The sequence below is a fragment of the Salminus brasiliensis genome, chromosome 10 (genome assembly GCF_030463535.1).
Source record: "Salminus brasiliensis chromosome 10, fSalBra1.hap2, whole genome shotgun sequence".
Lineage (NCBI taxonomy): Eukaryota > Metazoa > Chordata > Actinopteri > Characiformes > Bryconidae > Salminus > Salminus brasiliensis.
Window position 1 is genome coordinate 14133390 of NC_132887.1, and position 18034 is coordinate 14151423.

The 18034-nt window shown below is 41.4% G+C and overlaps 1 protein-coding gene across 3 annotated transcripts in view; it reads left to right on the forward strand.

Moving 5' to 3' along the window:
* The window catches only part of cdc42bpaa (CDC42 binding protein kinase alpha (DMPK-like) a), a 46929-nt gene that overhangs the window by 24013 nt on the left and 4882 nt on the right, over positions 1-18034 (forward strand). Inside the window, exons 6-38 of one of the 3 annotated variants that reach the window (XM_072689353.1) lie at positions 1811-1904; positions 3409-3609; positions 3742-3990; positions 4135-4214; positions 4957-5117; positions 5262-5384; positions 5478-5611; positions 5703-5945; positions 6035-6145; positions 6369-6616; positions 6727-6832; positions 9159-9283; positions 9448-9553; positions 9762-9910; positions 10055-10146; positions 10249-10325; positions 10567-10605; positions 11724-11843; positions 11923-11997; positions 12344-12449; positions 12536-12672; positions 12828-12967; positions 13099-13180; positions 13350-13569; positions 13730-13792; positions 13878-14471; positions 14559-14656; positions 14779-14863; positions 15125-15248; positions 15387-15504; positions 15728-15907; positions 16987-17104; positions 17188-17351. In XM_072689353.1, the coding sequence (XP_072545454.1) occupies positions 1811-1904; positions 3409-3609; positions 3742-3990; positions 4135-4214; positions 4957-5117; positions 5262-5384; positions 5478-5611; positions 5703-5945; positions 6035-6145; positions 6369-6616; positions 6727-6832; positions 9159-9283; positions 9448-9553; positions 9762-9910; positions 10055-10146; positions 10249-10325; positions 10567-10605; positions 11724-11843; positions 11923-11997; positions 12344-12449; positions 12536-12672; positions 12828-12967; positions 13099-13180; positions 13350-13569; positions 13730-13792; positions 13878-14471; positions 14559-14656; positions 14779-14863; positions 15125-15248; positions 15387-15504; positions 15728-15907; positions 16987-17104; positions 17188-17351 (4762 nt within the window). The remainder of the gene's footprint in view (positions 1-1810; positions 1905-3408; positions 3610-3741; positions 3991-4134; positions 4215-4956; positions 5118-5261; positions 5385-5477; positions 5612-5702; positions 5946-6034; positions 6146-6368; positions 6617-6726; positions 6833-9158; positions 9284-9447; positions 9554-9761; positions 9911-10054; positions 10147-10248; positions 10326-10566; positions 10606-11723; positions 11844-11922; positions 11998-12343; positions 12450-12535; positions 12673-12827; positions 12968-13098; positions 13181-13349; positions 13570-13729; positions 13793-13877; positions 14472-14558; positions 14657-14778; positions 14864-15124; positions 15249-15386; positions 15505-15727; positions 15908-16986; positions 17105-17187; positions 17352-18034) is intronic. The other 2 variants (XM_072689351.1, XM_072689352.1) reach the window with 2 other exon arrangements.

Consider the following 18034-nt stretch of genomic DNA (forward strand, 5'->3'; position numbering starts at 1 on the left):
GTGCACTGCAAACACCTGAAAATTACAAGACCACTAAATTCCTGATATATCAATTATGATGTATAATAAAACTGATTTATTATTTTTATAACTGTTATTTAGTTTATTATTTTAAATAATTGGTAAGAAGGTCAAATAAACACTCAATTTTAAATAACTAGTTTTTGATAGTTCAGGTTTAATTTAATTCTGTACTGTCTGTTCAAACGATTTTATGATCCCTTAGTTTGTTCTGTTCTGTTTGCCGCATAAATTTTAATGACTCTCCAGTTGAGAGTAGAAATGTTCCTATTTTTCATCTTTAAACTGATTTAGGACATCTGCCTTTCCTCCGTTCCTTACATTTCTCATACAGGTTTCTGACACAGAGTGGGATTTGTGGTGCTGGCTGCCTCTGAACCTCTGTAGTAAACATTACTCTCTCAACACTAATGGATAGGTAGAATTTCAGTCACTTTTTTAAAATTCAGTCACTTTAGTACTGGTGTCTTTGGTCTATGTGTATAATGGGCTCTTGCAACCCTGTGGTGGTGTTGGAAGCGAATTCCAGCTTTGTTTTGTGTGGAGAATGTTTTCCCCAGAGTGAGGGTGATTTTGGAGATGAAACGGCTAATTTAACATTGCTTGGAGCTCCCTCTGTTTCTTTCAGAACGTGACATTTAGTGCTGGTTTCCCAGACATAGATTAAGCTTAGTCTTGCACTGAATTGAACTGTCACTGTTGCTTCTCCATTGGAAATTATTTTCAAACTATGCTTAAGCTTAATCTGGGTTTGGTAAAGTGGCCCTTAAAAGCTTGATCCCTAGGCTTATTTAGGGATAACTACAATAAATTATTCAGTAGCTAAAATGAAACGACTGTGTAATTGATGTTGCTCTAGAGAGATAGCTAGGTGTATAGGCCCACACACAGGCCTTTAGCGTTTAAATGGTTAATGTTTTTGGTAATCTCTGTATATTGACAATCCTGCAGTTATTATTTAATTTAATTTGTATGAATATGTTGGCATGCAATGGTGTGTGTCACCCCTGGTCAGCATTTTCTTACTGTGAATAGTTAAGTGAGTAGATGAACTGATCTCCAAAAGGCATAGACATTTTAAACAAGATTAGTAGTAGTAGAAGGGTATTATTTTTGTCTGTACAATTTTAGAAGAGAAGCTTGTTAGGTCTGTGCAGAGTTAAGTCATCTTTAGGAATGGCCAGGTGATGCAAATTGTAAAGCTTCTATAAATGCTCTTCTTGCCATAAAAATGTTTGCCTATGAAACAGGAAAATGTGTACATTCTTAACATGCTGACAAACTGGTCATAGCTATTGCAAGGAAAGGCAAAAAAGCAAAAATAATCCTCCTGTTTAGACCCGAAGTGATGATTTTCCCAAGCACAGATATGAGCATCATGGAATCATCAGAAGAAACTCTTTCCGGTTTTCTCACTATAAAATTCAGCATCAGTTTTAAAAGGAATATTAAGCCCTGATGTATTTTGGAAATAAATCATGTGGATCACTGAAGTTAAAATGTTAGCAATGAGCAAACCTTTGTTTGGAGGTAATATGATGCAGAATTTAATATAAACTGCCTTTTTTACTGTTAGGCATGGAAGGATCGATCATGCTTTGAATTTGTGCCACAGCCAGTGGTACAGACGCATTTCATAAGAAAGGCCAAAATGGATTTGATCTCTAATTGCTGACCTACTCACAGTAACACAAACTTTCACTAGCGGTGCCCAAACTTTTACATGCCACTGTAAATCAATTTTGATTAAAATATCTGTAGTACTGAATGGTCTCCTCCTGTCTTGCAGGGACATCAAACCAGACAACATTTTGCTGGATGTGAATGGACACATTCGGTTGGCTGACTTTGGCTCCTGCCTTAAACTCATGGAGGATGGAACGGTAAGATCTATGCTCCAATACTGCTTTTAACTCTACAAACAGAACATTCAGTACTAGAAGAAGTGAATATTCTGTAATTATTTATTTTAGGGGTTGATGTTATTTTTCAGCTTAATTTCTAGCATAAAGTAAGCCTGCACAACATGCTCATCTAGGCAGGATGAGGCTTCTTATCTAGGCTTCTCACCTGCTGTAAGCAGATTGCAGACTACAATTTAAGTGTGAATATTGCACACATACACACAGACAGGTGCATCAAGAAGATGCAGAAATTCTGAAATACACACTCTGACACAGACTGTACTCATATTCTTGTAATATAATACAATATTACATTTTTTGAACTACATTATGCATTAACAGAGATACATACAATACAATACATACAATAATTCACACAGAATATTGAACCCCTGAAAGTACTTCCTTCAGAATATCGATGACAGATTAGCAAAGCAAATGTAAAAAATGTGTGAAATTTCTTAATCATCTCCTGGTTCAGTTAGTTGAACAGTGTTGCCAGATTTGCAAAGGCAACTCATGAACTTCCATGGAAAATCTTAAAGCATATCATTAACTGCAGCACAGTGAGGAGTTTGTCTTTTGACCCATAACTGAAATTTGCTGCTGTTTTTTGGCCTGTCACAGACAGCTCGGCAGGATTTCCCCCTTTCCTCCGACAAGACAAGCGTGAGTGCACGCGTGTGCCTCAGCATGCTCACACGTGCGTGCTTAAAGCTGTTCACGTGTGGTTTTATGCGTGCCTGTGTGTACATGTAGGACGCTGTCACTGCAGAAGAAATGGTTAATTTATTACCTCACTTCCACAAATTCTTCCAGCTGCACACGTCTGCACAAAGGCTTCACTCTAGCCGGCTTCCGCCTGCTCAGTTCTGAGGTTCTGACGGAGAGTGCAAGGGCCCCTGTCCTTCACTAGGACTTCTTCTCTCTCAGCTCTATCTTCTCCGCTCACAGGCCTGGCTGCTCTCTGAGAGATTCTTTTGTGGAAAGATGCACACAGTGCTGTGAAACCTGTTATAAGAGACCAGCTTTGGTTCTGCTGGTTTTGTCTAGTGTGAGAGCATGAATTAATGTGCTTCTACCCATTTGCTTTTTATTGTTATGACCCGTGTGAACATGGAGAGGTATTCCTGAGCACTGATGGTTTCAAAGCTCGGACAGAGCTAAGAATCGGACCTGGCTGGATATTTTCCTAGATGTAGTAGCTTTTGTTTGTTTACCTGGGGCCATTGTTGCAAGACTAGTAACAAAGGGGGAAACAGCAAGGGATGAGTGATGCTACTTCCTGCAATCCAGCTTCCATCATGTCTTTATGCAAAGTTTAGTGCTCAGGCACTCTTTCTCTGAACTAATTACTAGATTTTATGAAAATAGTTTATTAATTTAAGGCTAAATTATCATGCTCCTTGCAAAGCTTGATTTGTTGCTGTTTGCTTTACATTTCTTCATTATGGTGCTGATACTGTGTTGTGTAATCTCTTAGGTGCAGTCTTCTGTGGCAGTTGGCACTCCAGATTACATCTCTCCTGAGATCCTTCAGGCCATGGAGGATGGCAAGGGCAAGTATGGCCCTGAATGTGACTGGTGGTCTCTGGGCGTCTGCATGTATGAAATGCTGTATGGGGAAACCCCCTTCTATGCTGAATCCCTGGTGGAGACTTATGGCAAGATCATGAACCACAAGGTAAGTTATCAGAAGGTTTGGAATTAAACGGTTTATTTTGGTGTTTGCTGAGACGCTGTGCTTGCAGTAGTTTTTTAGAGTGTAGTTTTAGCAACTAGCATTTAATATAGTTGTGTTTTTGCACTAATTTAGGAGCGGTTTCAGTTCCCTGCCCAAATCACGGAAGTGTCTGAGAATGCCAAAGACCTGATCCGCAGGCTCATCTGCAGTAGGGAGCACCGACTTGGCCAGAACGGTATCCACGACTTTAAGCAGCACCCCTTTTTCATTGGCATTGACTGGGACAACATCCGCAACTGTGATGCACCATACATCCCTGAAGTCAGCAGCCCTTCAGACACTTCCAACTTTGATGTTGAGGATGATTGCCTCAAGAACTCGGTGGGATATTCTTTTATCAGTATTGCATCATTCGTGACTTTGTCTGTCATGTTTGCTTATTACCAGAAATTAAAACAAACCAGTTACCAGGTGTTTTACTGAACAAATTTGTGTTTGATCTAATAGAGTTTTTTCTGTATACAGGAGACTATGCCTCCTCCTTCTATAACCGCCTTCTCTGGGCATCATCTCCCATTTGTAGGCTTCACCTACACAAGCCAGTGGTAAGGTCTCAACACACAACTAACTCAAATATCTAGTGTTATCTGTGTTCTCCTGTCATCTGATGAGTTACTTAATTGGTCTTTTGTTGGCAGTGCATCTTGAATTTTGAATTTAAATCTTGTCTGGGTTGGGGGGAATGCTATTTGCAGATTTGTGTGGCTTGACGTTTCAAAATCAGAGTAAAATGTTAAATAATATTTAGAGTAAATGTCACACTATGGTCGCAAAGCAATGTGACTAACTTTTAGCCATCTTTCACCTCTAGTTTCACTTGTACAGAACTGCAAAGTAATCAACAGTTCACAACAGCCACAAAACAACACTAATTAGCAGGGTTAACGCTGTCATTCCATCTCAGTTTCTTTTCCCTGCTTGCTTTGGGTTCAGGTCTCTCCAGGGACATTACATTTTGGGGCTGATCGAGGGAAAGCTGCCTTTGTAGTTGGCAGTTTTCATGTTATTTTAATTTTCCATTTTATGGAATTTTTCCATGTTACGGAAAAATCATTGTAGTGTGTTGAAGAACAAGCACAGGTGTCTTAGTGTAGTTCTTACCAGCATAGTTCTGAACACCGCAGGCAGTACTAAGCACAGTAGGGATTCCTCATGTATTCCAAGCTTAAATTAATAATAAGACCACAATGCCACAATGTCTGTTAAAATACCACAGTAGGCTACAGCACCCCCTGCAAATGCTGAGAAAATTAATCACAAATGAACCACTGACTCCTGTTTCCCCAGTTCTTTGTCAGACCGTGGGTGTCTGCGCGAGTCTACAGTACCTGTACAGATGGACACATGTGTGCAGCGTAGTTTGGAGGAGAGCTTGGCCACTGAGGCATACGAGAGGAGGATCCGCCGTCTAGAGCAGGAGAAACTAGAACTTGGCCGCAAACTACAAGGTCTGTCTCCTAATCAGAACAAATCACATCAGTTAATGTGCATAGTTGTTTGCAGTTTAGTTGTTAACTGCTTATCTCCAATAAACGTTCACTCATTATTTTCAAGTTGATTTCTTGCCCACTCATGCTTATGCTGTTTAACAGAGTCTACAAAGACTGTGCAGACTCTGCAGTACTCTAGTGCAGAAGGTCCTGTCCCTGCTAACAAGGAATTTGAGATCCGAGGGCTGAAAGAGGAGATTGAGACTTTGAGAAAACAGATTGCAGGTACTTGCAAGCCTCTGCCATATTGTCTATGGTGTATATTGTAACTCTTATTTACTGCTGTCTTTGCTAACAGTTAATATTTTCTCTCCTTAGACTCTGGCCAGTTGGAGCAGCAGTTGGAGCAGGCCAGTAAAGCTCGTAGGGACTTGGAGGAGTCCGCCAAACAAATTCGCTCTCTAGAGAAGCAGTTAAAAAGCATAAAGCAGGAAAGAGAAGATGCACAGAAGGTACTTCTATTGTGATTTTAAAAATGTGTTTATTTTTACTTTTGCCTCTCTGGGTGCACACCATAAATGTAAACATCTGATGTGTGTGCAGGAATTGTTACAATCTGGAGAGAAACTAAAGGCTCAGGCAAAGGAGCTGAAGGAAGCAGACAGCCAGAGGAAGCTGGCTATGCAGGAGTTCTCAGAGATGAGTGAGAAGGTTACAGATCTGCGCTCTCACAAGCAGCGACTCTCACGCCAGCTCAGAGATAAAGAGGAGGAGATGGACGCAGTCAACCATAAGCTGGAGGCCCTGCGTCTGGAAGTGCGCAAAGCAGAAAGGACCAGAAAAGAGGTGGGGATTAAATATGATAGTGTCACAGCACTGTTTAGCAGGATGGCCAAAAATGTGTTCTAATGCAAGCTTGTATGTGTGTGTATCAGGTGGAAACCCAGGCTGAGGAGCGTTCCGCGGAAGCCCAGAAAGAAAAGAAGCTGAGGGAGCGCAGTGAACAGTACAGCAGACAGCTAGAAGAAGAACTTGAGGCAATGAAGGTGCGTAAACACATACACACACACACACACACATTCTTGAAACGCATTCATACTGTGAAGCTGACCTCTATAGCATTGTGTTCTATGTATGTATGGAAATTATAAGAGCTCTACTCAAAGAATAGCCTACCAGCATGGCTCTGTGATCTTTAAAGAATCTGAATTTATCTTACTCACTGAGTATTTGATCTATATTTTACACTGTGTTTGTTGACTGGAGTAGCAAAAGCAGGCTGGTCGCTCTCCAGCAGTTGGGACCTCTGAGCAAAACCAGGAGTTGAGTAAGCTTCGTACAGATCTGGAGAAGAAGACCTTGTTCTACGAAGAGGAGCTGTCTCGCCGTGACTTGCAGCATGCCAGTGAGCTGAAGAACCTGAAAAAGGAACTCCGTGATGCGGAAGCCCAGCAGGTGTCCCTGAAGAAAGAGATCATGATGCTGAAAGACAAGCTGGATAAGACTCGCAGAGAAAGGTACAGCTCATGTAATACCAAGTCCATATTAGTCTTTGTCAAGTATGGCCATGTCATTTTTAATTTATTAATTTATTTAAAATGTGAAAATTTATGTCTTTCTCCCACAGTCAAACAGAACGAGAAGAGTTTGAGACAGACTACAAGCAGAAGTATGAAAGGGAGCGAGTCCTTCTGACTGAGGAGAACAAGAAACTCTCCAGTGAACTGGACAATGTGAGCATCTCTGTCTGTCCCTGTGTATCTGTTCTTCTTTTTCTTTCACACACATTTTCAGTCTTCTCCCTTGCCTCCTGTACTGTCAGCTCATATTAACCAAGTCTAAATCCAGAACTTCATTCTATTTTAATGTGAACTAGGGCAAGGTCAGCGGCGTTCATCCACAGACTGGTGTTTGTGTCAGAATCAAAATACTCTATGCAAATTCTGTGATCATGATCATGATCAAATTCTCATGATCATTAAATCATCCTTTAGATGTTCTAGATTTGCAAAGAACCTACAGTAACACACAGGTAATGCTATATAGAGATGCAGTACCCTAGATAGTCTGTATTCTCTCTTAAGAGGACTCTCTGGCGTCTGGAATCCTGGCTGCAGCAGCAGCAGGAGATCAAAGACAGCAAGAGAGCCGTTGCAGAGTGTGCTGTCTTATTAGCTCCTATAAATGGTGTCCTCTTACAGCCCCCACCCCAGCACCCTTTCTACATACTCCCATGGCTCATCTTAGCCTGTCTCTCAAATCAAACAGCCTGTTTCACTCTCAGATAAGTGGTGCAACCCTTTGCACACACAAAAGAAGAGAAGTGGGTTCTTGGACAGGGTCGTGTTGATTTTGGACAAAATGGTTCTGGAAGAAAATGGGTTCCTGTGGAAGTTTCTTATGTGGATTGTGTTGATTCTTATGTTTCTTATAGGACTGTGAAATTTTTTTGTGTTTGTATTTGATCTGTTCAGAAACAGAAATGTTCTAGTAGAGCTCTTAGTTGAATAATACTAAAACGGCACCCCCTTCTAAAGTCAGCTTTTCGTTTTGTTGAAAGATGTTTGCTTGCCAATACGTTCTTGGGAAGTCGGTCAGTAGCCCCAGCTTGTGTAAGCACAATGAATATCCTAAAAAACACTGGAATCTGAAAAACACAAGCAGGCTTCTATGTTCAAAACCGCTGCAGGGGTTCAGAGCGTCTGTCACAGTACACTTAAAACATGAAATGTTTGGAATAATTTGTCCATAATCACAGTGTGGTGGAAAACCTCACAGGCCCTTGAAGTAAACACAGAATCCCCTGAATTCCTAAGTCGTTGCGGCCAGCTAACAGACGTGTTTACAACAGATAGGCAGAACCGTGTCTCCACAGACTCATGTTTATGAATGAGAGCACGACTGGTAGAGATCACGGGTTTAGGGGAGCGAGTATCAGTGTCACAAAGGCTTTGTAAGCTGATGTGTTCACCTCCTGCCCTCTATGAGCGCAGTACATTACTGTAGTTCTGGAGACTACTGGGTTTGTTTTTTCTGGATTATTTACTGTGTTCAGGGACCCATACTGAGAAGGTAGTGCTTTACTAAATGAGCACTAGTGGTTCACATGGGTGCTTAAACAGGATTTATGAATCTCTTACATTAAGGTAATAGAAAGCAGGTTGATGTTGGCAGTTACTGCTTCTTCAAGATTGTGTGAATGTTTCTTAGTCATATCTTCAGTTCAGTGTACTGTACTTCATGCAGTTAGTACAGTACTGCTGTGATTGCTGTCTTTAGGGCACTCTTGAAATGTACTTAATGGCAGACTTTATTAACTGCTGAGGTTCTAAAAGTATTGAGCCATTCCTCTCCGAGGTCACAAAGTTCTGCTGACTCAAAGATGCTCCATTAGAGCTATTGAGGGCAGCCTGCGATTGTAAGGCACTGTTCTGTGTATATTACTCTATATGTCCAAATGTTTGTGGACTCCCCTTCTAATGAATTAATTCAGCTACTTTAAGTTGCATCCGTTTCTGACAGGTGTGCAAATGCGCACACACACACACACACACACACACACACACACACACACACACACACACACACATCTTGTCGAGTCCCTGTAGAGAACTATTGCCAATAGAATAGGACTCTCTGGAGCAGATAAACATGAACCTAATGTCAGCCATGGGCTAGAGGGGCATTGAACTCTGGAAGGATGGTGCTCCATCCAGTACTTTTGAGATTAGGAATGAGGTGGGGTGGTGATCATCCAATGTTCTGACCTCACAAATTCTGTTGATGCTGAATGCAATCAAATTCTCAAAGCAATTATCCAAATTTTCCTCCGATGCCTTCCCTGAACAGTAGAGTCAGTTACTTCTGCAAGAAACTATTTATATACTATAGTATGTAATTAATCTTCTGTGTAACCATTGTGTAACTGTATGATACTGTGGTGTTTAGTGATATCAGTATTCAGATTTATGGTTATTACTTAATACAATTAATTATTGTATTAAGAAAAAATTACAACGTGAGGTGGTAATCTCTTTTATCATTTTCATGTATGTCTAGTTGACAACCTTGTATGAAAACCTGAGCTGCAGTCACAAGCAGCTGGAAGAGGAAATGAGGGAGCTGGCTGATAAGAAAGAGAGCGTGGCCCACTGGGAGGCCCAAATCACGGAGATCATCCAGTGGTGAGTGACACAAAGACACATTAATGGTACATTAAAGCTGGAATGTGTGTGTAGCGGTGAAATAATCTTTCCTGCTAAAATCAGGGGCATTGTTCAGGTTGTGTAGATTTATAATGCCATCTAGTGGTAATGAGTGGTAATACAGATCTTAAACTGCTTTACAGGGTGAGCGATGAGAAGGATGCACGAGGCTACCTTCAGGCTCTGGCCACCAAGATGACTGAAGAGTTGGAGGGCCTCAGGAACACTAGTCTTGGAGCGCGCTCTACTGTAGGATAGAGTCTTGATCTATGGCTTTTTCTGTTTTAAAATATTTGTATGTTTATAATAGTTAATTTTTTTAACATTTGATTTTATTATTTATATAGTTCTGCATTAATTAAAGAAAATGTGTGTAAACTTATATGTAAGTGATTTTAGGACATATGAAGAGTTTAACTGTGTAGTTACACAGTGTGTCGTTTCTCCACAATGGTAGGACATGCCTTGGAAGATGCGACGCTTGGCTAAGTTGGACATGTCTGCCCGTCTGGAGCTGCAGTCTGCCCTTGATGCGGAAATTAGAGCTAAACAAACCATCCAAGATGAGCTCAACAAAGTCAAGGCATCAAACATGGCGACAGAATGGTAAGGCACAGTCTACAGTACTGGTCAATGAATCCAGGCCATCTGCAAGTGCAATTGTAGGGTACAAACAAGTGCTACTCTTTTGTAAGGATCTGTAGATTGTGGAGTACATGAAGGGCTTAATGATGATGTCCTCTCCCTCAGCAAACTCCAGGAATCTGAAAAGAAGAACCAGGACCTGCAAGGGGAGATTGACCGGCTTAAAAGAGAAACAGAAGATCTGCGGATGTCTAGGGGTAAACTCAACCACCCTCATGATAGGTTGACTTCTAGCCTCTCTGATCACATTGTTTTCATTTCTGTATATTTTATATGAAACTGTGTTATTTGTTTTACAGGCGTGAAGCATCAAGATTCCCAGAACTCTTTTCTTGCATTCCTCAATGCTCCGACCTCTGCCTTGGATCAGTTTGATGTGAGTACTAAAGAAACATCTGAGCTACTTCATTATTAAACTTTTGTTCTAGCAGGGGTTTCACTATGCTTGTATTGGTTATCTTTTGGGTATTTTATTTTACTCCTTGGTTATTGGTTATGCGGGGTTTTTTTTGGGGTTTTTTTTTAGATATGCAGCAGTTGTAGCAATATAGATCTTATGCTGTGTAGTCCCTCCTTGTTTTTGTGACGTCTACTCTCCATCTTTGTTTGTACTGAAGCGATCCCCTGCCTGTGGCCCAGCCAGCAAAGGCAGACGTGTAAGCTCTCCTTCTTTATGGTGGTGTATTGGATGCAGTCTTGGATTGACACTCTTTCTCTATTCTCTCTGGTGTATTGTCATTGGCAGTGTGATGTCTTGATGCATTATGTGACTTTGATGCATGTCTCTGCATCCTCTTTGTGCATGGGACTGGATCCTCATTAACAGGACAACCATGTGGATTTGTGCAGTGTTGGGTACCATGTTTTGTGTTGCCCATTCATTGGCACTATCTACATCACTTTTTTTTATGTTCAATAAAACTGGGATTTCTTTCTTGTAACACACATTGCACATTTTCTTGATCGTCATATATTCTCACAATTATTATAACTATATAAATTATAACCGTAGTTCATTGAGCCCTGAATTGGAAGTGTCTCAGTGGTGCATATTTTGCGTTCAGGTGGTAAGATTTAAGTCAGTTCACCACGTAAATATTTTTTCTGTTTATTATGTGGTGGTGATTGAGACATTTTAAAATACATCAATCCATGGTTTGTGAACCTGTCCTCATTTATGTCATATTGGAGATGTATTAGCTAACAATTTCATTACGGTATTTCATTGGGTTCTTTTTGAGATGCACCTGTTCGTTTGAACATTGTGATGATTCCTGACTCCTGAGCTTTTCTGTAACTGATAGTTAGAATGGCAGCATGTTTCACACCATTTTAATGTCTCGTGCAACACCAATGTTTGTGTTCTGAAATCTCAGATTGTGGCTTTGACCTGAGAGATCTGCGAATGCTGATTTCCACTATATTACTGTTATGCATTCACACATCCTTGTGCAGTGTCTGTTTTAATGTATATTGTATGAGCATGAATTGTCTTTGAATATGTAACATGTTTGGCTACTGATTTAATGGTGCACTAATTAAGATTTGCATGGGATTTAAAAGCTCATCTGTGTTAATTCATAATTATCATAATAATGATAATGAATATAAAAACAGCAGAAACGGTGCATTTCAAGTCCTGTGCAGTACTGACTGAAAATGTTTACTCTTCAAACTGTAGAACTTTTGAATCCTGGGCAACTCTGGAGTAGTGTACTTTTTTGGAGGTTTGTATCTTTCCAATGTGTCTGATCTGGACCTCTTACTCCTCTAGATTGACTCAATTGACAACTTCAGCCTGTCCAACACACCATCCAGGGATGAAGACCGGAAGTCCCAGCTCATGTCCCGCTCTCGCTCTCCTTCCAACACCAGTGACATGGAGCCTCTTGAGGTATCCATAAAACCCACCATAACTTATTTGTGTTGTGATTATTAGGGTTTTGAGGTAATATTTTGCCTTTTTGTCACAGCTGGTGGATCATCCACAGAGAGGCACACAGACTCCTACCATGCGTTCTGGGGGATACAGCGGCACCACACCTAAGGTATGGAGTTCCTTTGTTTTTGAGCCACACATTTAAAAATAAAAAGGATTCTTTAGCAATGCCATAAAAGAACCATTTTCGTTCCACAAAGAACCCTTTTTGCAAAAGAGATGTGTGTGTAGAATCATTTAAAGGTTCAGAGAAGTGGATGTAAAGGTTCTGCACTAATTTAATAGTTCTTCACACTCACAAGTCCTTTATAAAAAATAGTCCTTTACGGTGTCGCTATGGGAGGACATTTATTTTAAAAGTAAAGTCCTCAGAAATGAGAGAGGTCATTTTGGGATTCTAAATGACACGTAACTTGTGAATTCAACTGTTGATTTTTTTACCTTCTCCCCTACAGCCAAAAGCTCACCAGTTTGTGGTGAAGTCTTTCAACACTCCCACTAAATGTAACCAGTGCACCTCTCTTATGGTGGGACTCATCCGACAGGGCTGCACTTGTGAAGGTGAGGAACATTGTGGTCAACTGAACTGAACTTATGTGTGGTTGAAGGAAGGCTCCTGCTTACATCATCTTTTTCATTTCTTACAGTCTGTAACTTCTCATGTCACGTGACGTGTGCAGACAAGGCCCCTGCAGTGTGCCCTATCCCCCAAGACCAAATGAAAGGGCCTCTGGGTATTGATCCCCAAAAGGGCATTGGCACAGTTTATGAGGGCCAAGTCAGGGTAAAGAGCTCTGCTTCAAAATGTTATCTTTGCTTTCATGCATATAGAGTTCATTTGTCCATTAACTGTCTGCTTCCACTGTGTAAATTGCTGTATTTGAGGAGTTGTGATTCTGTCGTCATGAAGCCTGTCTGTGTCCTGTTACTGCCTTTCAGGTGCCAAAGCCAGCAGGGGTCAAAAAGGGCTGGCAGAAGGCTCTTGCTGTTGTGTGTGACTTTAAGCTGTTCCTTTATGACCTGGCAGAGGGCAAGGCTGCTCAGCCCAGTGTAGTCGTCAGCCAAGTTATTGACATGAGGTCGGTGGTGGGGGGGTAAAATTCTAAAAAGATCTAGAATTTGTGGTCTAATTGTTGCTGCTCACAAGCCTCTGTTGTGGTCTAATTGTTGCTGCTTTACATGCCTCTGAAGACTGTTGGTCTTGTTGCAGGGATGAGGATTTCTCAGTGAGCTCAGTATTGGCATCTGATGTCATCCACGCCAATAGGAAGGACATTCCTTGTATTTTCAGGGTGAGTTTAATTAGGCTATATTTAGCTCGCCATGGTTTTCATAATAAAAACAAAAACAACATTTTTATATAATCTCTAAAACACAAACGAACACTGTTGATTAAAGTGAGGCTATCTAGTCCATAGGGTATTGCTAGGTTGGTGATAAATTGCAGTATTTTTGCTGTAGGTCACTGCATCTCAGCTCTCTGCATCTGGCAATAAGAGGTGCTCCATCCTGGTCCTGGCTGACAGTGATCAAGAGAAGAATAAGTGGGTGACTGTGCTGAATGAGCTGCATCGCCTCCTAAAGAAGAACAAGCTGAAAGAGCGCTTTGTCTATGTGCCTAAAGAAGCCTATGACAGCACTCTGCCACTCATCAAAACCACCCAGTCTGCTGCTATTATAGGTATTGCTTCAGTTAACAGCCTGACAGTAGTCAAAACACTGACATGCTTTTTACAATTCTGAATTGCATAAGTAACTTCATAATCTGCATTTGATTCTAATTAGGCAGAGCCAGCAATCACTCTATTCGTGTATTTATTTATTTCTGATGTAAATTCTAGATCATGAAAGAATAGCTCTTGGCAACGAGGAGGGGCTCTATGTTATCCATGTCACCAAAGACGGTAAATCTTCATCCTTAAAGCTGTGTTACATTATGCTTCTGTCATAATTACTGCAGTGACACATTTCCTCTACTCTCACCCGCAGAGATCATCAGGGTGGGGGATAATAAAAAGGTCCACCACATTGACCTAATCCCCACTGAGCAGTTGCTGGCCGTCATCTCCGGCCGCAACCGCCACGTGCGTCTCTTCCCTATGGCGGCACTGGATGACCGTGACACAGATTTCTACAAGATGCCCGAGACTAAGGGCTGCCAGACTCTGGTCTCTGGTACAATGAGGCACGGAGCTCTTACCTGCCTGTGTGTGGCCATGAAAAGACAGGTCATATGCTATGAGTTGAACAAGAGTAAAACACGGCACCGGAAGTTAAAGGAGCTGCAGGTTCCTGGAGTGGTGCAGTGGATGACCTTGCAGGGGGACAAGCTGTGTGTTGGTTACCAGGCTGGATTCTTGCGCTACAGCCTTCAGGGGGACGGGCCTCCCGTAAACCTGCTCCATCCGGAGGACCACACCCTGGCCTTCATTGGTCAGCTGGGCCTAGATGCACTGTGCGCTGTGGAAATCTCCAGTAAGGAGCTGCTCTTGTGCTTCAGCAGTATTGGAGTTTACGTAGACTGCCAAGGGAGGCGCTCACGCCAGCAGGAGCTAATGTGGCCAGCTGTGCCAACTGCTTGTTGTAAGTGCTGGGCATACTGAGCTCTCATTAGTACAGCTTATCATTAATTTATTTATCAAAATTTATTTTTTTTTTTTTCCTCTGCAGGCTATAATGCACCTTACTTGTCAGTGTACAGTGAGACTGCTGTGGATGTGTTCGATGTGAATACTATGGAGTGGATCCAGACCATTCCTCTGAAAAAGGTAGCTGTAACAGCTAGGGGGCCATTGTGCAGTCTACATGAAATAAGCTTTAGCTTTACACCTGAAAATACTTATCAGTAGTTTGCAAGTGTTTAATAATGTGCTTGGGTTGTGTCTTTTAGGTCCACCCTCTGAATACAGATGGTTCTTTGAACCTGCTGGGGCTAGAAACAGTGCGGCTTATCTACTTTAAAAACAAGACAGCTGGTAAGAGTACTGTTTGAATACATACATTAACAGGAAATGTAATCTTACTGATTAAGAACAATCATATGTGCTAAATATGTTTCCAACATTATAATACACACTACACAGTGTTCCTATGACAAATATAAATGTAGAATACATTACTTATTAAAGCCATTAGGATCAGAAGTAGCTGATGTGAAATATGGGTGTAGTCTTTGCTAACTTACTCATTAGGATGCTGTGATATTAGGTTTGTACTGATACCATCATCTTTTGCAGAGGGAGATGAGCTGGTCGTTCCAGAGACATCTGATAACAGCAGGAAGCAGATGGTGCGCAGTATGACGAGCAAACGTCGCTTTTCTTTCAGAGTGCCAGAGGAGGAAAGGCTGCAGCAGCGGAGGTGATTGCACTTACCCTACAGTAAAACCCTACCACATGTAGAACTCAGTGCTAGACCACAGTGCCTGCACAGGACACCTCTGACATGTACTGTTTGCTGTTGTATAAATTAATTTTTGCATTAACTTGCTGTTTTTAGAGAAATGCTTCGAGATCCCGAGATGAGAAATAAGCTGATCTCAAATCCAACAAACTTCAATCATGTTGTTCATATGGGTCCAGGAGATGGAATCCAGATACTTAAAGATTTACCAATGGTACGTCAAGAACATTAAAGAATGAGTAATATTTCTTTTCCTGCTTCTCACTCATTTATTTTCACTCTGTCCACAGTGTCATATTTGATTTTTGGTATTTATGAATCACACATTGCATGCTGGAAGAACTCCTATCGTTTCAGATTAAACAATACATTTGCCTTTTCTGTTCCACCATCTCATGCTCTTTGACTTCCATGCTCTCATCGCTCTTGCATTATAGCCAGGGTCTCCTATCCCCTCTCCTCACCTGCGCCTCATCTCCACCCCCACCAGCTTTGAGCATGTCTATCACATGACTGTCACCTCTGCTGACAACTTCCTCTCCCAGGACTCCCCTCTCTCCTCCCACTCCCCATCCCTAAACTCTGCCCCTGGGACCCCTGCCTCCATTTGCTCTCTGGTAGGATCAGGAGCCGTCGTATACATGTTGTTTATCATGGACCATGTGATTAACACATGTTGCGTTTGCTTGGGCCTTTCTAACAAGCTGTCTGTAACTGTCTTTGCACACGGTAGATATTTCCCCACTCCTTCATCTCTTGAGTCATTTCGAATGATTCAGTTCGGATGCTTCAGTAATTTCTTGACCTCTGTCTGATGACTGGTTTGAAAGTGGAGGTGAATGCTCACAACAATGCTGTGTGAGAGTATTGTGGTATAGCTGACAGAAAACAAAAGAAGAGCACAATACAGTTTGCCTTCAAAGACATCTTTGAAATTCTGGCAAATAAGATCAAACCAAGTTCAGTTTAAAAGTAGCATAGAGATCTACAGATCTATTGTTTTCTACAACATGGAGAGTGCAGATGGAGTCACATGGTGCAGACAAAAGAATTTTAGATATTAATTCACAAGTGCATCTAATTTGCAGATTTGGCTGATTAATATAAAATCTTGTATCTGCTCATTTGTTTTTTTTTTCCGAAATCAAGGTTATTAAGAATACAGTTCATCCTGCTTTTGTTGGCGTGACTGTCTCTACTGTCCAGGGATGGCCTTTTCCTAGATTTTGGAGCATTGCTGTATTTGGGATTTGATTGCATTCAGTGACAAGAGCATTAGTGAGCTCACTTCCCAACTTATTCCAATTTAGTATGGGATGGAGCACCATCATCCTAGAGAACACAGTTACACTGCTCCACAGCTCAATGCTAAGGGGCTTTGTACTTAGCTAGCATATACCTAGCATTAGGTATGGTGCCAATAGGTTCATTTTTGTCTGCTTCAGAGAATCCTATTCTATCAGCTATGGAATAGCAATTTTTTAATTTATTGCCAGGGGGATAAAGTGTATGTTCATCATTTTCACTTTAAAAACGGAAATGAAATATATGAGTATATGTGTGTGTGTGTGTGTGTGTGTGTGTTTTGTTTTTTGACTGTTGCTCAGTGTTGTTTTATCTGCTTTTCTCACTAACCTTCTTTATAATGGATACTCTTGCTTATGTGATGAATCTAATACCTGAATGTGCTGTACAGAATGTACGTCCTCAGGAGAGCCGTGGAGTGCTGGGTGGCTCTGTCAGCATCCCCTCCATCAGCAAGGCCAGACCTGAGCCCGGTCGTTCTATGAGTGCCAGCAGTGGCCTCGGCACCCGTAAGTGCTGTTGCTTCAGTAGGGGAGGGGGGAGGAGATAAAGAAAGAAACCTGAACATGACTTTTAATAATTTCCCCTGTAGGTTCATCCTCTCAGAATGGCAGTGCACTGAGGAGAGATTTCTCTGGTGGAAGTTATGGCTCAACCAAGCGTCAGGCAATGACCTCACCCTCTGAGGGCTCGCTCTCATCAGGTGGGGGTGTGGACTGCGGGGGCGATGCTCCTCTATCCCAGTTTGACAGAGAGGTATGTAATGGCGTGGTGGGGAGGCCTGGGACACAAATGTGTGGTACTGATTGTAGACGGGTGCTAATTTTAAAGTAAATTTTAAATAGACTCTTAGTTTTTTTTTCAATCTGTTTTGGAAAATAGTGATCATAATATGCTTGCTTAGTGAATTTTCTTTATGCGTCTGTGTATGGAATATCTTAAACTTGACTTTCAGAAAGCTGTTGACAGGTAAATATATCACCATTAGAGTTATTTGATTATAGTTGGCACTTGGCAGATTACACTGGAAAAAGTAATGTGTCAGTTGTACTTGATTCAGATATGTACATCATCTCACATGAATGCTAACTGAAAGGCAAAATTCTGTTGATTTAATATATGCCAATGATGTATGCATTTTAATCAAGTGAATTCAGTGCATTACTTGTTTCAGTGGAGTTGTTCTACTAGAGTCAGTCACAGCTAGAAGAATATTTAAAGCACGGTGATGGTTTGGAACTATTCCTGTTGTACATTGAAAAGTAAAAACTTCCATTTCACACTCCAAAACCTCCTCTTTAAAAAAGCCCCTGCCCTTTCTTTCCCACGCTATGTGCACGTATTGAGTGATGTGAAGTGGCACCGTGCCTAAAGAATAAGAGCTGTTGTCCCACTAGCCAACCACTCACACGCACACTCTGCATCCTGTTCTACCGCAT